Below are 25,804 nucleotides of genomic sequence, written 5' to 3'. Positions count from 1 at the left end.
TGCATAGAGTTAAGTCTATTTAGTATTTAGTATATTTTTTTTAGTAATGCAGTTATTTGCACCTTCAAAAGACCAAGGTTCCTCAGCACCTCAGTTTTTCTCCTCAGTTTTTGCCAGGTAGGCAGATACATGTTGAATATTCTAATGAACTGAGTATAGTATAGTATAATCTCCTATTTTGATCTTTAATCTCCTATTTCCCCCTCTTCTCAATGACATACATAAACATGTTTACCAAATCATAAAAAATAGCTTATAAAACCAAACAGAATAGCTTTTTTTCTTCAAACATATTTTTATTTATTTTTATGTATGTAAGCAGAGGAAAAAATTAAAATTAATATATTCTACAATTAAATAAGAGCGAGTACACAAGAGCAGTTCACAAACACATGACTACAAATAGGCCTAATACAGTCAACCACCCAGGATGTAAATTGTTAAAGCCAACTTACAAAGCCAGGCTATCATAAAATGTCATTTTTTTCATTCATCAATAGTGATTTTTTTCAATCATTAATAGTGATTAAATATAAAGGTTTTAAGACGATTATTATGTGATATTTATTTGGGGGGGTGCCCTTTTTCAGTTTCAGTACATGCCCCTCAAAACGTCTGTGCACGGCCCTGAGCTGCGTGTGTGATAAGTAGGGATGGGCGCGAGTACTCGTAGGTGGAATTGATGATCGATCATGAAAATGATCATTGTGTGGGATTATTTATTTATTTTTTGTGATTATGGTGCAAATGGAGGTCTAATTGGTTTGTGTTACAAGCGTATGTGCTCCAAAACTGGGGTGGTGTTGATGTTGTGTTGCATTGTGCAGACTGAACGGCATATGACATCATTACTATGATTTAAAAGCAAACAGAGAAGTCCACTCCAAAAGTGCACCCCGGTCAAGTTTGCGCAACACTACACACCTCTCGTATCAGTCTTGATACAACATAAATGTATTTGCACAACATGCAAGACTTAAACTAAGTTAAAAAAAAAGTTTAAATCTGTTATGGATGTGCACCATTATAATGCTGCGTTTACACCAAGCGCGAGTGATTTCAATGTTAAGTCAATGTGAAGAAGTGCTGATGCGCATCTGGAGGTTTCGTGGTCCGAATGAGGCGTTTAGCTCGGTAGACGCGTTTCCGCAGACGTGCGAATGGTGCGAATTGAGTGTCTGGCGCGGTACGCGCAAATGGTGCATTTTGTATTTGACGCGAATTTGCGGCTGACGCCTGAGCTCAAAAATGTGAACTTTAGTGGATTTTTGCCTAGCGTTAACCAATCAGGAACCTGCTTGCTGTTGTGGCGGCAGCCCCGCCCGGAGTTACTCATTGAACATGAAGGAACGCTTGATATTGTCCGTGAGCAGTCACCCGGTGCTATACAACACAAGTTCTTATTTCTATAGAGACAGGAATAAAAAGGACCTTGCTTGGAATTTTGCCATAGACGTGTAAATGCATTCAAACTGTTCAAGCGGCAAACTAGGTGCAGTAGAGGCGATTTTGACGCCTCAGACGCGTTTGGTGTAAACGCAGCATAACAGCAAGCTTTAAAACACATCCAGTCAAAGCACATGGATATCGCACCAAGATGTTTACGCTGGAGGCTGTTGTTTTCAATGGAAGTGCCTCACTTTTCCAAAAAACAGCTGTCGTTTCTTTTTTGCGCTCAATGGTGAGGGCCCAGAGTTGAAAATGTCATCTCGTCTATAGTCCCTTTCACACATACACTCTTTACTGGTAATTTACTGGTAAATTGCAGTTAACAGATCATGTGTGAACAGAACCTTTCCGGTAAATCTGTGCTCCCAATTTACCAGTAAGACAGGTTGTAAGATTACCAGTAATTTACCGGTAAGCGCTATGTGTGAACAAAAATTATAGGATTACCGGCATTTAGAACGGACAACGTCAGACCGTGCTGACAGCTTCGATCCAATCAAAGCGTTTTAATACAGATGACGCGTTTACCCCTGCACTGTTTACGGACGTTTCCACACACATGCTGCTTGAAAGTTGAGCACACCTGAAGTTTACGTCCACATTTCTTCACCAAAGTTGTTTAAAACAGCTTACCGCCGAATTGCCGACGTCCTTAGCACGCCCTCTGTAAAGCCTAACGTGCAAACAGTAGTGTTGTTAAAAACGCATTTTCGGTTTGACGTCGTCTCATTCAATGTTGTTTGGTCATAAGCAACTTCGCGACTGTTTACCACAGACGTGAAAACAGCAAAATACGGACCGTGGATATGAACGACGACGTGGATTGTTTACAAATACAACACTGAGCTCGCCGCGTGCTACAGGTACTTCCGCTTTCTCAACGAATTTACCGGTATTTTGATACTGATGTGTGAATGATGTCTTACTGGTAAAATAAAGGAACGCCACTGCGTGTGTGAACAGCACATTTTTGTATTTACTGGTAAATTCATTCTGGTAAATTCATGGTAATTTACCAGAATTACTGTGTGAAAGAGGCTAATGTCACTTCTCACTCGGCCGCCCAATCACAGTAGAGAAGGGGCGGGACAAATAACACAACAACCAACTGCTGGCGCATCACTTAACGACATATAAACAAAGCAGAAGTATAACAATCAAAGCTGAAAAAACACTGGCAAGCTCCCACAGTCGGCATCGACCGGGCATTTGTGAACCCATGGGGTCAAATTTGGCCGCTGTTAATCGCTGCTACCTAAAATCTTCTTGGGTTGTCCAGGGTTTAATGCTTTGGTGTACACGGCCCCTAAGTCTTTTGCTATAATTTTAGCGATTAGCTGTGTTGTGCCCTGACCTATGGCTCTCTGGTATCTCTTGGCATTTGATGTTTAACTCTTTTGCCGCCATTGACGAGATATCTCGTCAATTAAGAGAAAACGCTTCCCCACCAATGACGAGATTTTCCGTCTTTCCCCAATACCGCTATTATCCACCAGGTGGCGCACTTCCGCAACTTATACAACCTGGAAGTAACGCCTCACGTGAAAGAGAAAGAACTCTGTGTATGTTTTAAAGATCGCTCTGCATCTGATCTCTATCAAAAGTCCTTCACAAAAATGGAATTATCTCAGGTTTTTGCTCAAAATTGGGTGTTTTTTTAAGAAACCTACACATGTTTGAGAGGTGATTACAAGAGAACTAATGAAGGTAGGATGAAACGTTTTTTTTTTTTTTTGAAAGCAGAGGGTCTGTTCTTTCATCTGATATATTGTTTGTTTATATATTTAAAGAAGAACATTTTCTAGAAGGCATTAAACTTTTGTGAAAATCATGAAAAATGCTGGCGCTGGCTGGCAACTTTTTTTAAAAACGCTGGCAGGGCAAGAGTTAAATATAAGATGATAATGCATTGAGCTTGTGACGGCGCTGTACATTTTGCACCTGATGAAAGTGAAGCCGAAAATCACTGTGTCCTTTTGTGCCTCCGTGAAATTACGGCGGGAGTTGTGGGGGCGTTCGAGTCGCGGCCTTTGTCCAACGGATCACTTTTCCGGGTACGGAATTAGATTAATGCTGTTGTTGAATAACGGGTCGGGTGCTGCTTCCACTGCTGAGATGTTATTGCTTGCGCCACTGGCAACAAAATGACCGTCTCGGAATCAAAATGTTATGACTGACTGGCGTAAAATCAGCCAATTCTGGTCTCTGTGTGCATCTATACTTTATATGTGTCTATGCATTCATAAACTGCTTTAGGGCATATGGATAAATTATACAAAAGTTATTTTCTCTTGGATAATAAGAGTGTTGTTGCTCATGGCCTAAGAAACCTCTCCGGTGATGTGCTAGTGTTTGTTTTCATGTCTCTTGACGCGGATGAAAATGATCCACAGGCCAATTTGCGATCTTTAATTGTAATTAAACCACAAGAGAAAGAATCAATAACTGGTGGTCATCGTATCAGTCGCCGTGTTCACTTTCTCCTTTTACCGCCTCCAAGTCTTTCTCTCTGTTAAATCTCTCTTTCATCTTAGTGATATAGGGAGCACAGGAGCTTTCTCTTCTCCTCTGGGAAGTGAGAGATGATCCACAGAGGATCCAAATAGCTGATTGATGGAGGGAAGTCTCATGCATTCGTCTCTGTCTGTGCTGCGGCTCGGCCGAGGACACCACACACACTTCTCTCTCTCTCGCTCTCTTTCTAGCGTAAAGCTAAAAGGTAATTAAGAGCATCTCCTCAGTCTGATCTATCAGTGTCAGTACGTGTCACCGGCCGGGAAGGACTGCGGTCTGATTTGTGTCCCGACCTCAACAGCACTCGTGATATTTTGCACCTGGGGTTTAGTGATGTCACTTCATAGACGATCTGCTGCATGCTGATGTTTGATCAAGATATTGAGTTTTTATTGTTTGGTTGTTGCTCTTTTATAGCTCACCAGACGTATAAGCATTATACACTGTAAACCGGAACAGTATGGCCTCATTTTAAATCTGAACTGTACTCAAACCTATGAAAAAAGTTTATTCAACTTAAAGTTTATATGTTTTAAACTATTTCACGGCTTTGAGTTCCACAAACTGTTTTTCAAAAATAATGCACCCGCCTTTAATTAAAAAAATTATAAAAATTCATTTTTTTTAAATTAAAGGCGAGAGTGCATTATTTTTGAAAAACACTTTGGAAAAGGGAGACGGGCCGAGTACCAAAACACACTTGTAGCCAATCAGCAGTAAGGGGCATGTTTACTAACCGACATTGTTGCATGGGTTGCGTATGTGTGGGGCGGGTCTATCAAAAAAAGGTCCAGATTCTATTGGCGTAGGGGCGTGTTTGTTTAGGTCAGGGGTGGGCATCGAGGGCCACAGTCCTGCAGAGTTTAGCTTCAACCTTAATCAAATACACCGGAATGTCATTTTCAAACAGTCCTGAAGACTTCAATGAGATTTTTCAGCTGTGTTTGATTAGGGTTGGAGCTAAACTCTGCAGGGACACTGGCCCTCAGGACCAGGAGTTGCCCACCCCTGGTTTAGGTTATTTCATATGTCAACATTGGCTTCCGGAGATCATGGCTCCCCTTTAAGTAATATTTTATGTAGTTTTCAGTAAAGAGAACACCACTTATGGGAAAACAGTAATTTTAAGTATAGTATAGATAAATATGAAATAATATGAAATATAAACTTTTAAGTTTGGGTTAATTAAAGTTGTCAAATTTTCCAACTTTAGGTTGTAGTAATTGAAATAAACAAAAAAGTAAAAATTTAATCTGACTTTTTCCATGTTTAAGTGCTATAATTGAGTCTCCAGCACTATCAACCTAGAAAATGTGAAAAAAAAACAGTAACTTAGTTTTGGTAAACCAAGCATGTAAAAAATTGGTAATAGAAATTTGACTCCCCTTGTGATGTCATAAGGGGATCTTATTAAAGTAATACCGCCCCTTAATTGGCACTACCCAACCATGGCATTGCCATTTAGTGCAGAAAGAGAAAATATTTGACAGCACAATTGAGTTTCAATTATAACAAACCACCATTATGGTGATCAGTGTTTGCTTTATAAACTAAAAGACATACCTAGAAATTTTACATTTTTGCTCACACCTACAAAGTGGCAATTTAACATGCTATAATAAATGATCTGTTGGGTATTTTGAGCTAAAACTTCACATATGTACTCTTGGGACACCAAATATTTATTTGATATCTTAAAAAATGTCCCCTCTAAGTTTATAAACTTACAAAGAACGAGGCAAACAGTTGCATATTTTTTTGAGTAAGTAGAACTTATTTGTGTTTACAGTGTACTATTAAGCATACAGTAAATACATATAAACATTATCTTAATAAACAACACACCAGAACTTAAAGACATTATTTTGTATCCAGTCGGTTTATGATTTTTTTTTTTGATAAGTGGATCTTCTCTTGTTCTTCAGCTCTAAACCTGCCAAACCGAAAATGAATGACTTACTGACATTGAGGTAGAAATTAGGTAATTATTCAGAACTGCTTTACATGTGTCAGATTGAAGCTGTCATACGGACAGATAAGAGCACTAAATCATTTTAAACTTTAATTCATTTCCATGTTTACCATTTTAGGCAAACAAAAAACTTGTTTTTGAGTTTGGAAATGACTTATTTGGTTTATCAATGTCCTTAACAACCTACTTAATACATGTATAGGCGTCGCTAATAAGAAAACTGTGCAAATATTAATCATTAAAACACAGGCAGTAAATCCTGGTTTTGTCAGTAAGTCAATCTTTGAACGTTTAATTTTCGTATTTAACTAAATGAAAAGCGTTGGCTGTATATAATAATGCCTGTGAATGTTGTTAATTAAGAAAACCGATTAATACAGACAGCTGAAATCTGTTAATAGCTGACGGAAGGGGATGAGAAAGCATTGTGTATTCTGCTCCATAATCTTGACATTCAGGAAACCTTTGTTTCTCTAATCCTTTGTGATTGATGTCAATCATTATTAAACAGTGGCATTTAACTGAAGCCATGTGGATTGTCAAGGTTTCAGTGTTGGGCGGTGAAGTCATTGAACTAAACAAATAAATGATTTCAGCTGTTATCATTGTGAGTATTGAACAGGTGAGCTGAGTACAGAGCCATGTCTGTGATGTATTGATCCTACATCAGGTTGGGATTTGAGCTGTGAAGTAAAAATTTTAATGAAAAGCATTTGATCATTCAGTAAAAGCATAACATCCAGAAAGTCAGTGATTACAAGATGTTTACTCTCATTTATTTATTTTATTTATTAGTCATCTTTAAAACGCAAAATTGCTTGCAGGGTGGATTTGCTTTGAGCAACTCTGAGATAAGATGGCCAGCCCTATTCTGTAGCCTACTCTGTTAAGAAAAGATTTGTCTGTTGTCTCTTATTGAAATTTTATAGAGCTTAAGTCAAAAAAGACAAAATGTTATCTTCTAGTCTTTAAGTTGTGGAACATATTGGTCTCTAGTTTCAGCAGCATAAACGTCTTAGAGTTTGCAAATTTAAGCACTTATTTTAACCAGTTTTACCATTAGCAAAGCAAGCCAGCTATGTTTCACAGAGACAATGCAACAATGAATCTTCAGAAAGTAACAGTTTTTGCATGAAACTGAATTAAACTGCTTTTTTATGTGTAGAACACTAAGTAAATGTACTGCATTTGTATAGCGCTTTCATAGACCCATGGCCATCCAAAGCGCTTTACAATATGCCTTACATTCACCCATTTACTCATACACCGAAGGTGGTGTCAGCCGTCATATAATATTAGTTGAATTATATCTTTTAGGACTTACTCGCTTGAAGAGTTGCAAATTTAAACGGACCTTGAGGAAAATAATGAATCGACAATGATATTTCATCCAAGTACCTTCAACATTCGTCTCTCAGGTAGTTAAATTCATAAAAAGAATGAATTTTTTTACAGTTGTTCTCAGGAGGTTTAATTAAAAAGGGTTTCTCTGAAACGACACAGGGATATCATGTGAAGTTGATCAGACTCTAACCCCGGATTTCCACCGACTGCGGAGCGGCTGCGGATCTGCTGCGGAACGGGTGGCGGAGTCAAACGGTTTTCATTCAAGTAAATGTGTGTATTTCCACTGAGTGCGTTCCGAATCCGTCACAGCTCCGGCCATCCGCAGCCTTTCAGAGCAGAGCTTCTAGTTTTGCCGGATGCCGGACAGCTCCGCAAGGCGGAGCCATAACTATATCACCTGATCATACCTGAATTCGCGAGATCTTGTGTTGTGATCTGGGCTGGTCCAGCAAAACTTCATAATTTAATGTCATAATGGGTGGAGACAGAACTAGATATCGTGCGATCATCACGTGAATTTGCGAGACCTCATGGGTCCTCGTCACTTCAGCACGCAGCCGCTCTGCAACAAATACGGAACTGGTGGGTATTGGCGGATGGCGGAGTGCGGAGCCGTAACGCAGCGGAGCCGTTCTGCAGCCGCTCCACACTTGGTAAAAATCCGGGGTTAAGGGGGTCGCGCAGCTCAGCGCCGCGCCGTTAAAAAAATCAAACACATTGTTTTCTATGAGTATACGCACACCCGCACCAATAGGTGCCGAAAGTCAACAGGTCAGAAAGTTGCTCAAATCCCTGTCGCGCCACAGAACGCCACTCACATAGTTTAACATGATTTGTCCCAAATCATTAATGATTAACATTGGCTGCTTGCGTTTTTAAGTAGATGCTATCTGACTAAGCTCGCGCTATTTAATGTACACTTCACGATACCTCTGAGTTGACCTAGATGCGACTCGACGTGGCGCTGAGCTGCGCGACCCCCTTTATAAGACAGTTTAAGATAATATATAAAAGTGTGGATGACATGAACCAGTTTATAAACTGCTCTGTCAGTACTTCAAAACAGGTTTGCTTGACAAGCATTGCATTGTGGGATACGACATCTCATGCATACTGTCTACATAAAACATACTTCATACTGTAAAACTAGTATGCTAGTCTGCTACGTACAGCATGTGTTGAGATCCAGAACCTTGCAGTAAGTACCATTTGCATGCACTTTCCCCCTCAAACCAATGGAAACCAAATGGCTTTCACTTTCCTGGAGACAATGTCCTTGGATTGTCTTCAACGTGCCACTCGATTCTGCTCAGTGTCGCTCTGAACCCTGCAGGACCTCATTATAGCTAATCATCCATCTGTCCATTCCTCAAGGGCCGGCCAAGCCTCTCTTTCAACGCCACAGACTTCACGTCAGACTGCCAAGAAGACAGTTCTTATAGTTGCGCTTGGCGCTCTGAGGTTTGTCAAAGAGTTTACGACGCCGTAGGGTCAACAGGCTTTTGTTTACCAAATGGGAACACGTGTTTGTGCTTTTGGAGTCCAGTTCAGATCTGACAGAACCTGAAAAAGTGCTTGCCCATATCTTCCACCATCAGATTTTTCTGACTTTTGGTGTGCCATTTAGTTTCACTTTTATTGATATAGAGAAGAACAAAGAATAGTGGACTATAGGAATCAGTGGTTTTTTGTATAAGCACAATGGCATAACCACTAGGCCAACATTCACTTGCATTACTGGAATTGTATTTTAAACTTTCTCATAAAATCTTTTGCACTTCTGATGTACTCTTCCTGCATTAGATGAAGTGCTCAAAGATAGATATTGTAGATAATAGCTATATATTTAGAAACGTAAGTACCAACACTTTTCCTGACAATGCATTTTTTCCATTACATTTCCTCATGTTCCATTCAGATGATCAATTTGTACAGAGATGTACTGTAAACTGACGTACTGTTTAATATTTTGTCATGATGAGCAACACACATAATGGGCTATAAAATACGTTGTGACAATCGTGCACCCTCGAAAAAGAAGTCACCGGCCGCCACTGGAAATGAACGAGATCACGTAGCTCCGCCATTGCTAGTCGCTGCCGGTTTGCACAGCAACATAAGACTTTGTCTTCAGATGATCCACTGTTAGTTAAAGTTTGTTAAAGAGCACCTATTTCATTGATAAAACACAAATTTATTTTGTGTATTTATAATACAATGTATTCGCGTGGTTTATGGTTAAAAAACACATTATTTTCCACATACCGTACATTTTTGTAGCTCCAGTTTTAACTTTCTTCCTGAAACGCATGGATTTAAAAAGCTCTGTGTCCCTTATTGGCCAGGTAATCTGTATGTTGCGATTGGCCTGAATACCTCTGACGTCAGCAGGAAATGTGACGCTCCTTACCATGTTTGAAAGATTAGCTCACAATGCAATGCTAACAGGAGTTAACTTACAGGCTGTGTGTCCAAAGCGGGAGGAATTATGATAATGTCGGTCTTGTCTGCATCACCAATCCCAGGAAGTAAACTGTTTGTAGTCCAAGAAAAGAGATTTACGTTGGAGACGATAACTCGCGTCATCGTTTACTTTGGGGCTTGTGCCTGTTGCATATCGTTAACATGTACTAATACACACTTACATACCAAAGAGAATTTAAAAACGTAAATCGGACAATAGGTGCCCTTTAAGCTGTCCAAATTTCTTTAGCTAGTTACTTAAGGGGGGTCGCACACCAGACTCGCAGCTCAGCGCTGCTTTAAAAAATCAAACACATAGTTTTCTATGAGTATACGCACACCAGCGCCGACAGGTGGCGCCTGTCCGCGGCTCCCAACTACGACTCAGGAAGTTGCTCAAATCCCTGTCGCACCACTCACATAGTTTAACATTAAATAACATCATATTTGTCACAAATCATTAACGATTAACATTGGCTGCTAGTGTATATTTTGCATTTTGAAGTAGACGTTATCTGACTAAGCCGCGCTATTTAATGTGCACTTCCGGTGTACGAAACCTCCGACTTGTCCTAGACGCGATGTGGCACTGGTTTGCGTGTCCATTGTGCGACCCTCTTAACACTTCTGGGTTTAATAGTACAATCATGGTAATTACTATATCACCCTGCACTGTAAAAAATGTCTGTAAATTAAACAGTAAAATACCGTATAAGTGATACAGAATAAAACCGTATTTCACAAAACATGTGATAACCGTAGGATTCACTGTGAAAAACTTTAATTAGTTTTACAGACTAAGACCTTACATTTAACAGTAAAAAACATATAAAAATATGGTTTATTGCAGTAAAATTAACAAGATACTGTATTACCATAAAAATGAAAAAAAAAAATCTTGATCAATATCAGCGTAATAGATATGGCATTATGCGTTATTGGTGTAACATTAAACCTTTTAGGGAATATTTGTTACCAATATTCTGAACCATCTGTTTATATTTTACTAAATCCTTGTTGATAGAGTTTAAAAATTAGAATAATATCAGTCTGCACTATAGTGGTCATCATGCAGGCATTTGTCATCAAGTTCCTAATTTTATCACACTAAAATTACTTTTAAACATAAAATTACAAATATTTTCTAAACATGGACGATAAGTTTACAACTGCTGTCAAAACAAGATACAAGTCCTCAACTATTCCAGCATTCACACGTGATTTAGTAGACAAATATTCTTTCTGACGTGATGTAATCACAAGTCAAATGGATATTTTCCACCAAATTTATCCCATTAAATCTCCAGTTTGTGGTTGTTTAAGATTCATTTGAAGTCACCATTATTGTGATTAGTGTTTCCTTTAGTTAGGCATTTGTCCTTGTGACCTTCACTGACCTAACTCTCCTCTTTTAGCAATTGCAACAGTGCTTTATTAAGACCACTTGTTTATTGCTAGAGGAAGTAGAAAAAACTATCATGTGATCTATTGATTGCTTGTATGTCATGCATATAATTTTATATGCATAAAATTTTATAAATATTTTATGAACATGAAATGATAAAAGAACAATAAAGATATAAAGCACAAAAAAGTGATGCTCTATGCAAATGACACTGTTTTGAACAAGACTGCTGTAATGCTTTAGTTTCTTTTTTTAGTTTCTTTAGACATCAACACTTTGGATACAAATCTCAACGATGGTGACAGTAAATGGTAAGAAAGTTGCACAATTTTGTCATGTCACAATGCATGATGGGAGTTATGAATGAGTTTTCTACAATCCTGGTACCCAGCATGCATTGCAGCATGAAGCTTTGTTGATGAATGTCACCATTGTTGCGTTTCATAGGCGGATTAAAGTGTCTGTAAAGACTACGGAGAATTTACTGTAAATCTACAGTATTTTAAAGGAATTAAAGGAAATGTCTATAAACATAATGGAAATAGTACAGGTAATCTATTTTACGGATTTTTTTACAGTGTAGCATTTAAATTAGACCGTTCTGAGCTGTAAAATAGATGGTACCGAACCGTCATTTGTACAACATAAACCTTTACAATAAATAGTTTTGAGCTGTAAAAAATGGTAATGAACCATAAGTATTACAATGTTAACCCTTGAATTTGACAGATATAAACTGTTTTAGCAACATAAACATGTTAAATAGACAGTTATAAACTGTAAAAAAAACATTTAAAATTTGTAAAATATACAGTACAATGGGTGCAATCCCGTAAAACCAATAACATTGCTACCGTATTTTTGACGGTAAAGATCTGGCAACCACAGCTGCCGGTTTTCTACCGTAAAATGTACGGTTTATTTTTAACAGTGTGTGAGTACTGAAGTTTGTGCTTACCATAAGTGTGTTGAATCTTCTCAACAGGCTTTGCAACAGATGAACAATCAGAATCGCTTAATTTGTCTCCATCAGTCTTTAAAGAATGGATTTCTTATTTGTGCGTTGTCAGTTTGTCTTGTAGATAATTGCTTTTCCATTTAGACACTCTTAACCAACACTTTTAAAAAATAATTTCCTGACAAAGCATTTCTTCAATTACATTTCCTCAAGTTCCATCCGGATGATCAATGAAACGTTTCATTTCTGTACAGAAGACGTACTGTAAACTGTCCCAGGACGATGTTGATGGATTTTTCCCCTCAGCCATTTTCTCAATTTCATTACCTGCACTTCCGTACGCCAGCCATTAAATCTGTTGCACGGTGCATCTGTGAATGCCCATTATGCAGCGAGCAGAGCAAGACGAGAGCTTTGGCAAAATCACAGCAGATGGTTCTGGAAAGAGCTGCATGCAGCCGTAGGATCCAAGACATTACCTGTACACTTTTAAAAGCTTTGTTCAGCAAGTGATCTGTGACATGCTCAGAGCAACGGACTATGTATTAACATAAAATAAATGCATGTGTAGGTCATGGGTTTGATCCTACGGAACATGCATACTGATAAAATGTGTACCTTGTAATTCGCTTTGGATAAAAATGTCTGCCAAAGGCATGAATGTTAATAACTAAACTAATCTCTTAAAGGCCTGAGACTTGTACAGACGCAATTGTTATTTTTTAGTCAAAGCACAGGCTGGTTTTACACAGCACATGTTAGCGGTCTGACAGATTTCTTTATTCACACAATGGTTGAGTACTCCATTGTTTTATGTGGCTTCATAAAAGTCAATATTGCATGAGATGTGTTGATAAATAAGGTTTATAGTGCCTGAACAATGTTTTATACAGCTACTTTATAACAGGTCTATAGACTGACCTTACATGTAAGATTTTATTTATAGGAATCTTTAGCCTTATACATCAGCACACCGGAAGAAATTGGTTTGAGACATACACCTATAGATGTCACATGAGAATATACATCTCTACATAGACCCTTTATCAACCCTGACCCTCACTTCAGGTGTCTGGTTTCATATTCTACATCCTCATAATGGATCAATAATCATCCAGATCATATTCAGACCATTTCCAAAAGTGATACAGTTCACTAACAGCTGTTTACCTGGATAGGTTGTTCTGTATCTCTGCTCAGTGTAAAAGTTTGCGCACTGAAGTGGGTTCCTGAAAGTTGATCATCAGCTATGGGCAACATCGCCTCTTATTGATCAGATCTGTGACAGCGACACCCAGCGTTAACCGATACTCTCACGGCCGGGAATTAGAATGCATTCAGTGTAATTTCATGGGTGGATTCACTTTCACCTCTGGGCTGTGAGCTTCTTTAATAACACTCATCAGTACTTAACTACTAACTCATTTATCACTCCAACACCTTCTAGTTAGCAGGTCTGTCCATTCATATACACAGAATAACCACAGAGAATTGTTTTCATAGATGCCATGACATAACTAAATCTTTCTTAAAACATATGATTTATAGATAGATAGATAGATAGATAGATAGATAGATAGATAGATAGATAGATAGATAGATAGATAGATAGATAGATAGATAGATAGATGTAGACAGCCAAAGAGAAATAGATAGACAGACAGATAAAAGTGTGTATGTATACACACTGAAATTCATTAGATTTTTTTTACAAAAGTAAGTGGTTGGATTCAATTTATTTCAGCTAAATTTAAACAAAAGTTTTTTATTTTGTATTTTTAATTTTTTTTGTTTAAATCTAGCTTAAATATATTGATTGCGAGAACTAACCTTAAAAAATTTGAGTAAATTGAATGAATATATATATGAAAAGTTTAGTTGCAAAACGAGATAACTCCGTTTTTAACATTTTAGTCAAAACATGTTTATTATTATGTTATCATGTTATTATTTTGTTTTATGGTGCTACTTAGCTGTGTTTGTTAAGTTATGAAGGTTTAAATCAAAACAAACCAACTGCAGGTGAATTGATATTAATTGGAATGCACAACCAAAAAATTTGATTTCTGAAAAATGAAAGTTATCTCGTTTTACTATGAAACTCTTCATATATATATATTTATAAAACACAAGCTTCTTGTAAATATATCATCTTGTCTTTTTCATGTCTTATCTCGATCTGCTTGACAAATAATTGTAGACTCTAAAGTATAATTAAACAATTAAATCAATTAAATTAAAATGAATGAAAAAATAATGATAACACTTCACGGTTACATTTCAAAAGTACATTAGTCAACATTAAATAACAATAAAAAAAGTTTAACATTGTTTATAGATGTTGATTTCAACATTTACTAATACGTTTTTAAATCAAATGTATCCGGTAAAATGAGTTAATGTACAAAAAATAATTTTGCATTAACTAATATGTATATTAGTATATATTACTTCATGTTAGCAAATACATAATGGAGATCCCATTGTGTGTTAGCAAAATAATAATACACAACACAAATAAAGAAAATATCGACTTTAAGAAAACAGATTGATTTATATTTCAAAATTGAATAATAACATAATAAAGTATACAAATATAATGCAAATAGCGTAACATAATATATACAAAAATCAAATTACATCCCCCTCCCTCCCTCTCTCTCTCTCTTTAGAGAGATGGTCTATAGGGCTATACAGAGTGATGGTGAGAGAGTCGCAGTGTGCAGTCCGTGGTTCTTCATGACACGCGCGTCTGCATCTACACCGGACGCACGAGGACTATATAACTCACAAAACGACACTTCAACCGACCCGGACAAGCGTACAGTACTGCGTTAATAACAGAGGGTGATGCCAACATCTGAAGATCCTCTGTGTCACCGTCACCACAACCCGAAACCCGATCCGACCGGGTCTGCCTTCATCCGACTGCTGTGTTTGGAGCGGACGATGTGAAGACATTTGCGTTCAACCGAGCGATGCGTTTCTCGCGTCCGTGCCAGCTGACGGGGACGCGTTCGAATCCATGACATCAGTTATACGGGGAAATAATTTTTAAAAGAGATTTTGAGAATACGAATAAAGTGAATACACCGACATCTGCAACTAAAGATTTATTCCAGTGAAGATCACAAGGACTTCAGACGGACGAATAATCGCGCTTATTTCGCGAATATTTTAACTATTTGTATTTTTGCAAAAACTCTACTTTTGAACACACTGTTTTGATTTAATTTTTGTTCACCTGAAAGTGTTTTATGCTCTCACAAAGTAAAAATTAAATCAGATTTCACCTGGGGGAATCTACTTCTCTATTACAGATCAGGTACAAATATCTCTGTGGAGTAACAACAGAACTTTGTTTTACTTTATTCCACAGTGGTTGGAACTTACTAGAAAGCTGTGTTGACAGTCCTGCACAAGACTTGGTGGGATATTTGAACCCTCTACATCTGCCATTAGGTTCATCTATAAAGATCAACTGGCCATCTAAGCGTTTAATTCATAAAAACATCTTTAAACCTCCAAAACCATGGATCTCAAAACCGAATCAGATGATAACCTGGACTGTGAGCGTCCAGCATCCGTCGAGGCTTTTGCGAGCCGCTCCACGCTTCATGGCATCTCACACATGTTCAGTTATGAACGGCAATGTATTAAACGATGCCTCTGGATCATGTTTTTCATGGGCTCGCTGTCGTTCCTGCTGATCGTGTGCGTGGACCGCATCAAATTTTACTTCCAGTATCCCCACGTCACAAAGCTGGACGAAGTCACAGCACATAAGATGACGTTTCCCGCCGTGACCTTCTGCAACCTGAACTCTTTTCGCTTCAGCCGCGTCATGCGCAACGACCTGTATCACGCTGGCGAGCTGCTCGCGCTGCTGAACGGCAGGTGAGGTAAACACGCTGTAAGACACGGTAAATCAGTAAAATCATAAGAGGGATGTTTTAAAAACATATACAGAAAAAATATTTAGAGTAAGACGTTTATTAGCCTAATTCCAGTGGGAACCATTAACGCCAAAGATAGCCTAAATTATTAAAGGTGGCCTTGACAAGTAAATGTGTTATGTTGGTTTTCTCTTGCAAATTATTAGAAAACATTGAGGAAGAAACAGCAGGTGACTTTAGACATAGTTAAAAGGGTTAATAACAGAAATGCCCCTACAAAAATTAACCATGGTTTTACTACAGTTAAAACAAAAAACATGGTTACTGTAGTAAAACCATGGTTTTGCTGATAATAATCAATACACCAAAAAAACATGGTTAGTACACTTTTACCACAATAAAACCATGGTTAAATTTCGTAAATACAGGTAGGGTGACCATACATGCCATTCTTCCCGGATGCGTCCTGGCCAGGATTTCGGTGCGTCTTTCGGAAGTCGTATTTGTTGACCGCATACGCCATTCAGTTACAAACATAAGACATACAATCGTAGTTTCATTCTTACCTTTAAAAGGTAAAGATTGCTTTTCTGTAATAATAATAATAATCCTCTATAACGTATGCAGTCGACAAATACGACTTCCGAACCCGAAATCCTGGCCAGGACGCGTCCGGGAAGAATGGCACGTATGGTCACCCTATGTACAGGTAACAGGTGTAATGCGGCGGCCATTTTGTTTGTTGACACGGCGTTGTTGTGCTGGCATGAGGAAATCTGTTCACAAATTGGTTTAGTTTTGCAAAACTTGGAACTTTTTAAAGTCTTTGGTAGCTTGGTAGGGTGGTTGGTTAGTCCTGTTTCAAAATTCAATTCATAAAACTAAAGAAATAAATGACGAATCTGAAAAATATAAGAAACACACTACAAGAAAGTATGTGTTAATTTTATTATGTCATTTAACATGTGTCAATTTGTGTTCAAATAAATAAAAAAGAGAACACACAATGTGTTAAAACAACACAAAATGTGTTGTTCCTATATTAACACAGAATGTGTTGTTTAACGCAACTGTCTTAAGAGTGCAGTTTATGTTTATTTTATTGAATTTTTTTTACTTTATGGACACTTTTTTCTGATAACATTGTTATTGTAAGATAAATTGTTAACACACATTGTCAAAGTGTAAAATATTATACGTACACTGTAAAAATAATGCAGCATTTTTGACAAATCAACATATATTTTGTTACTTTAACTTAACAAATTAAGTTAAACCATTCCAACTTGTTTTTATAAGTTATGTCAACCCCCACAGGTCAAAACTTAAAATAGTAGGTTGAATTGATTCGCAAAACCAAGTTGTTTTAACCTTATGCTGCTTTTTTACAGTGTAATGTTAACAATACACAGATTGTATACTTTATGTCACTAAGTGATGAATCGCTATGTTGTTTTCCTCACTTCTGTAAGTCATTTTGGATAAAAGCATTTGAAAAATGCCCAAATCTACTTCTGGTTGTTATGTGTCAGAACCTGGAGGCTTTCAGTAATCATCATTTAAAAGTTATGGCTTCAGACGTTAGGCTTCAGTGTATCTGTGAGGAGAATCGGATCGTTGACTTGCCGTTGGTAAATGAAAAATGATTTCATCGCCTCCGGTGTTGCGAATCCCGTGAGGGTTGAAGTGAATCATTATTGATTCGGTGTATAACTGATAACACCGTGCGTTGTGCTTGTGGCAAACTGCAGGCGTCAGAGCGACAGAAGTTCTGCTCAGAGTTTGGATTTCTTCTCTCAGGAGTACGACTGTCACTGTTTTTTGGTTTGGCTGTTGATCTCATTGAACACATCAGTGCTCTCTATCGACAGCACAATCTGTCTCTTTGCTTTTCAAATGTGGAAGTTTTGATTAATTGATGCTGTAGATTTTGACATTCAACAGCAGGTACACGCTTTGGTGATTGGATTGACGTTGTGTGCACACACACATGGTTTATTTTGTATATTGTAATTTATTGATATTACTGCTTTTGGTGGTTTGTTGAAGTAAGTATGTACAGATCTTGAGACATAAAGTCAGGATTTTGTTGAGGTCTGTCTAGTTCTTCAGATATAAGGTGTTTAAAGGGAATTTGAGTATGTTTGAGAGAGTTCTATGTTGCTAGCTTTGAGCTATCAAACATGTATTTAAAGAACATTAATTTCTTTTATTACTGGCAAACTCTTTATTTAATTGTTGAATGTCGCATTTAATGAGGTTGTCAGGAGACATTCCTAATTCTGTCCTTGTAAAAGCTATAAACAAATGAGTAACGGTCCTCTCAGTAAAATGGAGAATGTGAAATTTGCTATCATTTGCATAAAGTTGAAATGTTCTCAACTTTGTTGCATAGCTGAACACGCCCACTTCCTGTTGCCAATGGTAACTGTCACTTGTTTTCACTGCCTGAAGTCATCAAGTTTCCATTAAAATCACATAGCTTCACCGTTGCTAGTCACTGGCGGTGTGCACCACAGTTAGACCTGATATGGGGTCTCATTTATAAAGCGTGCCAGTTCCCACGCAAATGTTGTGATCTATAAAAAATAAAAACTTGACGAGAGAATGGGCTTGCATGGTGGAATCTAAGGAAGATTCACACTTGTAGGTGATCTGTGATTTATAAAGGGAATATTGGGTTTCATTCACTAATAATTGCGTACGTTTTTCGTATTTATACGCACACTTGTCACGAAATCTTTCCGCCTAATTCACAACATGTACGCACATGAATTTGTTTTTATACTTTTTTACGTTAGTGAATCTGGAGTGTTCTACATGAGCGGCCGTGTGCACAAGGTTGGTAATTTGCATAAAACACGCCCAAACCAGCGCCATATAAGGGTTTTCTGCAGCGCTGGTCCACAGAAAAATTTAGAACAGTTTGTTATAGAAGCAAAAGAGCTCGAAAAGAAATCTACGATTTTATTTATTATTGGTAAAGTTTCGTTTTGCTTTGCATTTTTTTTTTTTGGGAGGAAGCCAGTGCTGTCCACCGACCGGAGTAACCTTAAATATTGGATGCGTGAACAAATATGACATTTAATTACTATGACAGAAACGCGCATTTGTATCTAAAATAAAACAGACCAAGTGATTGACGTTTGGACTTCTCATTACATTTATGTGACGATTACATTAGGCATTAAGCAGACGCTTTCATATAAAGATTTAAAAAGTGAGGAAGGAAAGCGTGACGATTTGTCGTTACGTGCATCTTGTGTAGAAAAAAGTAGGCTATAATAATGTATAATATAATGTATATAATAATAATATAGACCATGTAATATATAATACAGAAAACATTATAATATAAAATATAATCATGTAAATTTTATATATCAACATTATTATAAACATTATAATTATAGCCTAGTATTTGATTTACGTGTACGTGATTATTGCGTACGAGTGGTTTTAGGTTTTCTTGAATTTTTGCGTACATTTAGAAGACAATTTGATACGAAAGTTTTTGTTGAATCACGATTGGTTCGTGAAAACATCCGTATGCACATCTCACAAACAAATTTGTGCGTATGCATGCTTAGTGAATGAGACTCATTGCTTTGCTTTATAAGTCTTAATATTTTTTAGGCATACGCCATTTTTGGCTTTTCGGCGCACGTAAACTTTTAGTAAGGATCCTACGCACAGTTTTATAAATGAGACCCCTGGTCTTCAGATAAAGTTAGTTAACTGTCCAAATGTGTTGTGGTGACAATGTGGTGACAATATGTGCCATTTTTCTGGGATGCGTCCTTGTCAGGATTGTCGCATTCTTCGACCTCCGGAGGATGCACCTGAAATCTTGGCCAGGACGTGTCCAGGAAAAATGGCACGTATTGCGAGTACTGAAGTTTGTGCTAACCACAAGTGTGTTGTCATACCATCTTGGTTCTTCTCAACAGGTTTTACAACAGATGAACAATCCAACACGCTTCATTTGTCTCCATCAGTCTTTAAAGGACGGATTTGATGCGTTAGGTTCCGATGGTCTTTTATTCTTGAAGCAATCAGGATGGCCAAATATCTGTGATATAAACATCTTCCGTCCCCACACACCCATTCACCTGAAATGGTCCCACAAAACACATCTGTCCACATAATTCTGCTTCAGCGCTCTCAAAAAGCAATTCCCTGTGCCGACCGGATATTTTTGGCCGATCGATCCAGAGTTCTGTTTTGCCTGAAGCCCGGCAAGAGAGAAGCGCTGCGACATATTATAATGTCACGAAAACAATCTCAATTTTCCTGAACCCCCACCACCTCTTTCGCTGTTTTCTTGAGTTTCAGAGACAGCTGCAGGAGTTTCACAACATCTCTGCGCTCTCAACGACGGCCCACGGTTTTCCACAACACACCAGAAATATGTATTCACATCTGGAGGTTTTATAGCCTGATCTCACGAAATTCGTGAGATGGCTAATTGGTATAACTTCCTATGAAGTTAAACGTACAAAAACAAACCAGTATGTTGTCCAGGCATGTCTGTTGTTTGGTCTTTGAAAGAACTTAAAGAACTTCTCTGCTGACAAGCACAGCTTTAATAACATCACGATTCAGTCCAATCCTCATGTTTTGCTCTGACTCAGTCTTCTCATTTACTCTGAAATGCTTAACGGTGCAGAAGTTAAATATGTCACATTTTCGCCTGAAATACTAGCTTACTGTGCAGTGCGTACTCTAAACTGTCAACACTATGCATTATGGTAACCGATGCGAGGAATTAACTAACGTTCCCAATTATAAACATTTTAAACAGCTTTGTGCATCTTAAATACAGCAAGTTGAATGTTAAAGCGATTGACAGTCAAATGTTATAAATTCCAGCTGTAATTACTTCTGGCTCATTTGTCACACTAGGCAAGGACGGTCCAGTTAAGCGCATTGCATTGTGGGATGGAATATTTCTCCTTGCATGTGCATATTTTGCATACTATGCAGAGTATTTGTGCTGTAAGCTGCAGAAATAGTTTGACAAGTATGGTAGGGCAGTTTGGGTCTTACATATCGAAAACAGCTGTGTTTCTTATACAGTAACTTACTGTAATTTGCAGTTTTCTTGCTGTTGCCATGCGTGTCATGCGACTGCAGCTCTAAAGGGGTGGCAGACACGAGGCGAAGCGACCGGGAGCCACGGGGACTTCTGAGGGATTTGAAAGATGACAAGCGGAGGCAATTAACTGGTGTCTCATAAGCCACGTGATAAACAGGGATTTATCCTCGTGTAATTAGCTCTGTTTGTGAAAGCTCGCTGTTTTTGTGTTCACACACAGGACTCTCAGCGCTCACTGGTCTTTTGTCATTTTTCAAGGCCAAATTATAGACGGGTTCCAATGACGTTTTGTGCCACTTCAGACTCTGCAAGTAACAGTATTAAAATCAGAAGAACAGATGAGTCACGCTTCATGGGTCGTAGCGTTTATGAAGCGTCTTTTGTGTTATCGAATGTTACAGTGATTTGTTTGTTTGGATTTAATGTAATGTGTTTATCTCATTTTTCACAAGCATATTTTAAAGGTCCCGTTTTTTCTGTGTTTATGACGCTTTGATTGTGTTTACAGTGTGTTCATGTTTCATGTGATAAAAATGCTGTATTTTTCACACAATTCTTATCTATATAGCGCTGTTTTCAATGTCCTCAAAACGGTCTGATGTCTTCCTTGTTCCTCTGAAGTCCCTCCTTCAGAAATACGTATCCACTTCTGATTTTGTAGCTTGTTTAGTGCCTTTTGATTCGATAGCAGCTAGCTTGCCGTTAGCTTAGCTGGTGACTGACGTATTCCTGTGGGCGGAGTTTAGTTTAAAAACTGTTCTAGTGATGTCATTAAAGCAGGAAGTAGAGGGCTGTAGTCCATCGCCTGGCAGTGAACTTTGAGCTTTATCATTTTACAGCTATTATTTATGCAATTATAGCAACATTACACACTAACTAGGGTTTAAAAAATGGAAACAGAAAGACCGTGACCTTTAAAAAAAGTTACCAGCCAGCGTTAGTATTTTTTATTATTTTCACTAAAATTGTATGCCTTCCAGAAACATTTCTTCTTTAAATATAAAAACAACAACAACAACAACAAAAATGTTTCCTTCTATCTATATCTGTTTTACTTTGATCAAATATGGGTAGGTTTCTTCAAAAATAACACATTTTGAGCAATAAGCTGAGATAATTGCTTTATTCTAAAATACTTTTTTTAGAGATCAGATTCAGAGCGATAGTCAAAACATACACAGTTTTTACTGTTTTTATATTCATGGATACTTTAGTGTTTTATAAGCTGTGTAAGAGCGCCACCTAGCTAACTGCAGATAGCAGAAATATGGATTTTCATAAAAACTCTTCATTGGTAGGGAAAAAGTAAAATGTGAAGATCTATGAGATTGACTATGACTTGACAAACAACATTTTTCTCAGTGGAAGCTGCAATTCATATATTTTTTGAAAAGTAAACAAACACATTTAAAGCGCAAGTACCCCTAATTCACAATAGTACGTTTATAAAAAGGATTTTTAATTTGGTCAGGTGTAATTATGCAGGAAATGTCAGTTTGATTTCATTTGACTTAAACTCACCCTTAAAGGGCACCTATTATGGCCTTTTTACAAGATGTAGTATTACCGTGGGTTCACACCAGCCGAGTTTAAAGCGTCAAAATCACATCTACCGCGTCTAATTTGCCGCTTGAACATTTTGAGTTACTCGCTTCATTTGCACGTGAAATTCTAGTCATCGAGACATTCACACAGAAATTCAAGGGAGGGGCTTCTCCGCTCGCTTTCTTGAATCACGTAGAGCAAGCTCCTGATTGGTTAACGCTGCACGTTTTTCCGCAAAAGATCGAATTTTTTCAACTCGCACATTTGCCGTGGCAACATTTAATTTGCGCCGCACTAAATGCCTCATTCGCGCCGCAAGACCTCCAGACGCGCCTCAACGCGTCTTCACATTGACTTAACATTGAAATCACTTGCGCTTGACGCCTCTACTGCGGCTGGTCTGAACGCAGCATAAGTCCCAGGTTTTCCCAAAATGTGTCTGTGAAATTTCAGCTCAAAATATCCCACAGATTATTTACTATAGCATGTCCAAAATGCCCCTATTTGGGTGAGAGCAAAAACACGCTGTACCTTTAAATGCAAATGAGCTACAGTTCCTCACTTCCTTAAACAGCCAGTGAGCGTTTTCAGTTCAAACAGATCTGATTAATACACTCTGAGACAGTAATATCTAGTGGACAGAGTACAACTCACTGAGGGTGGAAACTATGATAATGCAGGACTGTGTGGGCGGGGCTTTATTAATGTGACCTCACATTGATAAGAGAATCAAAACGGCATGTCTAATGAGACTTTCATCGTAGGGTCGTTGTGTTCACACACCTTGTAAAAGTGGATTTTGTAAATAGGTGTTCTTTAAAAAAAAGGTTTGTGATTTTTGTTTAAAACCGATGGTGATAAAAAGGGAAAATTTACAAGTTACAGCAAAGTACCGTTTAATTGCAATAGCTTGAAAGTTATATGTGTAATTTAGAATATTTATATAATTTTATGTATAATTTTTTAATGTATAATTATCTAGGATTCTGTTTAAAACAAGGATCTGCATTCACAAATACACAAATACAGCAATATAGAGTTTTATTGAGCGACTGAAAAAGCCGTAATATTTTTAAAAAAGTGGATTTGTTCTCACACATGTAGTTACGTTAGTCTCTATCAAAGATTTCATGCACAACCAAACTGCATAATGGGAAAGAAATCACCTCCTGGGTTTATGTAAAACAAGCTGTTTGCTTCCAGAATAACAACAGCAATGTGCACGACCCCATCACTCACTTTAAATCCTTTGGAAACTGTTTTAGACTTTGCAAACACTCAGAGATAAAGCGCGCTAACAGCGCTGTATTTGTTGCGGTGTAAAGTTTAATCACGCTCGCAGAGACAGCTGTAATCTAAAAAGCCTGTTTGAAAAGAGAGAATAGTATTTATTAGACACGGCCACAGCGCTGAGAGATGAGGAAGATGGTCTGCCACATGTTATACCATCTACGGAAAATTAAAGTGCTTATGGTCAGTAATCCAATTGTGTCTTTCCCAAGACCACTTACACAGCGCCACGCCGATTACTGCAGGCAATATTAAAACCTCGCACACATACAGTCCCAGGGGATGAGATCGGGCACCACATACATACTCAGACCTGAGCATCTATAATGGCATCATCGGTCTGTACAGGAACCTTGAAGAATAACACAGCCATAGATGCACCCATCAATCAAAATGTAATAGATGTGGTGTTTTTGGTATTACAGTACATGTTGGGGTGGATGAAGAAATCTATATGGGTCTGTATTATTGTGTGTATTCACATTATTTCCATTTAATGCTTGTGTGCATTAAACCATGTTGTCTTCAGATGTATTGTGGCACGTTTGACATTGATTGGTTAAACATTATTGGTTCTGTTGCATCACGTGAAGCGTTTAAATGTTTTGATGTGCAAACAAGCGTGAGATTGGAGAGCTACATGTTTACAGTGTTTTTACTGTACTGCTCAAGGCTGCTGGAAGTTGCATGAACTGCTTTACATTGTAAATTGTTTTCTTTGAAGCTCAGTCAGTGACAATATACGTTTTTTTTCAATGCTGCAATATTGCCTCTTTATCGCCATCTCAGTTTGAAACATAAAACTGCAGGTTATTTTACTTATCTTTAAGTCAAATTATGTCAAACCGACACTATCTTTATTTTGTATAATATAGTGCCATTAAAACTAATTTCTCAAAGCGCATAACATAAATAAAAAAAGTAATATATGTAAAATAGGCATGGTGATAAAAAACACATAACATAAGTAAGTATAAAACAATGGAAGTAAAAATTAATAGAAGTACATAAAAGTAGTAAAAACAGTTAAGAGTAACAATTAGAAACTATAAAATAAACACATTAAGATACATTACATAAAAACCAAAAGAGACACTATAGAGTATAGACCGTTTCATCGGACGCGTCTGGATCCGAACTTTACTTCCGGTTTCGTTTTTTTAATGGTCTGACTAGTTGCTAAACTGATCTCTTGAACAAATGTTTTGGTTTCCTAGGTAATCTATGTGTTGCTTTTAGCTTGTTATATAAATAAACTACGTTTTAAGAACTTTGTTGTTATTTATTCTTAGCGGAGTTTACCGGAAGTTACGTGTTGACCACGACAGCCGCTTGCTTTTGTTGTTACTGCTGAAACTGTCTATATCACCCAAATGCTTCCTTAAAATAATAACATTATAACATTCGCTGTGAAATCATTCACGACCGCTTAACTTATTAATCATGATTGTAAACATGGATGAAAATGCCAGGCAAACGTCGACTATAGGCGCTTGCCAGTTTTTTTTAGCTGAGCGCTTTGGTTTCTATGATATTTGTCCCGCCCCTCAACCGCTGTGATTGGACGATCAAGTGAGAAGTGACATTGATGAGTTTCACCCATAGACTGAAAAAAAATATTGACGACGTCCATTCGCTCTCTTCCATTGGTGAAAGTGAAGCCGCCAGTGTCTCGATACGGCACTGACATTTTGGGTCTTTGGTCTGCGCAGCCGCAATTTTGGGACCAGTCCTGCGCAATTAGTGAGCAGAAAGCAAAGCTGCGAAATCAAGGCCCCGCCCTCGCAGAATGGCATATCACAGCTGTCAATCATGACATCACACCACCATTTTTATAGAATTAAATAACTAACTAAAAACAAACTTA

The 25,804-nt window shown here is 37.8% G+C and overlaps 1 protein-coding gene across 2 annotated transcripts in view; it reads left to right on the top strand.

Moving 5' to 3' along the window:
• The window catches only part of LOC129452875 (acid-sensing ion channel 1B), a 195,012-nt gene that overhangs the window by 7,957 nt on the left and 161,251 nt on the right, over nt 1–25,804 (top strand). Inside the window, exon 1 of one of the 2 annotated variants that reach the window (XM_073861593.1) lies at nt 14,820–16,005. The exons of the other annotated variant lie outside the window; for it this stretch is intronic. Within the exon in view, the coding sequence (XP_073717694.1) occupies nt 15,641–16,005 (365 nt within the window). The 5' untranslated portion in view covers nt 14,820–15,640. Of the gene's footprint in view, nt 1–14,819; nt 16,006–25,804 lie in introns of those variants that run through there. 2 annotated transcript variants of the gene reach the window in all.

This window comes from Misgurnus anguillicaudatus, chromosome 23 (genome assembly GCF_027580225.2).
Source record: "Misgurnus anguillicaudatus chromosome 23, ASM2758022v2, whole genome shotgun sequence".
In the NCBI taxonomy this organism is placed as follows: domain Eukaryota; kingdom Metazoa; phylum Chordata; class Actinopteri; order Cypriniformes; family Cobitidae; genus Misgurnus; species Misgurnus anguillicaudatus.
This window is presented reverse-complemented; position numbering and strand designations above follow the sequence as displayed.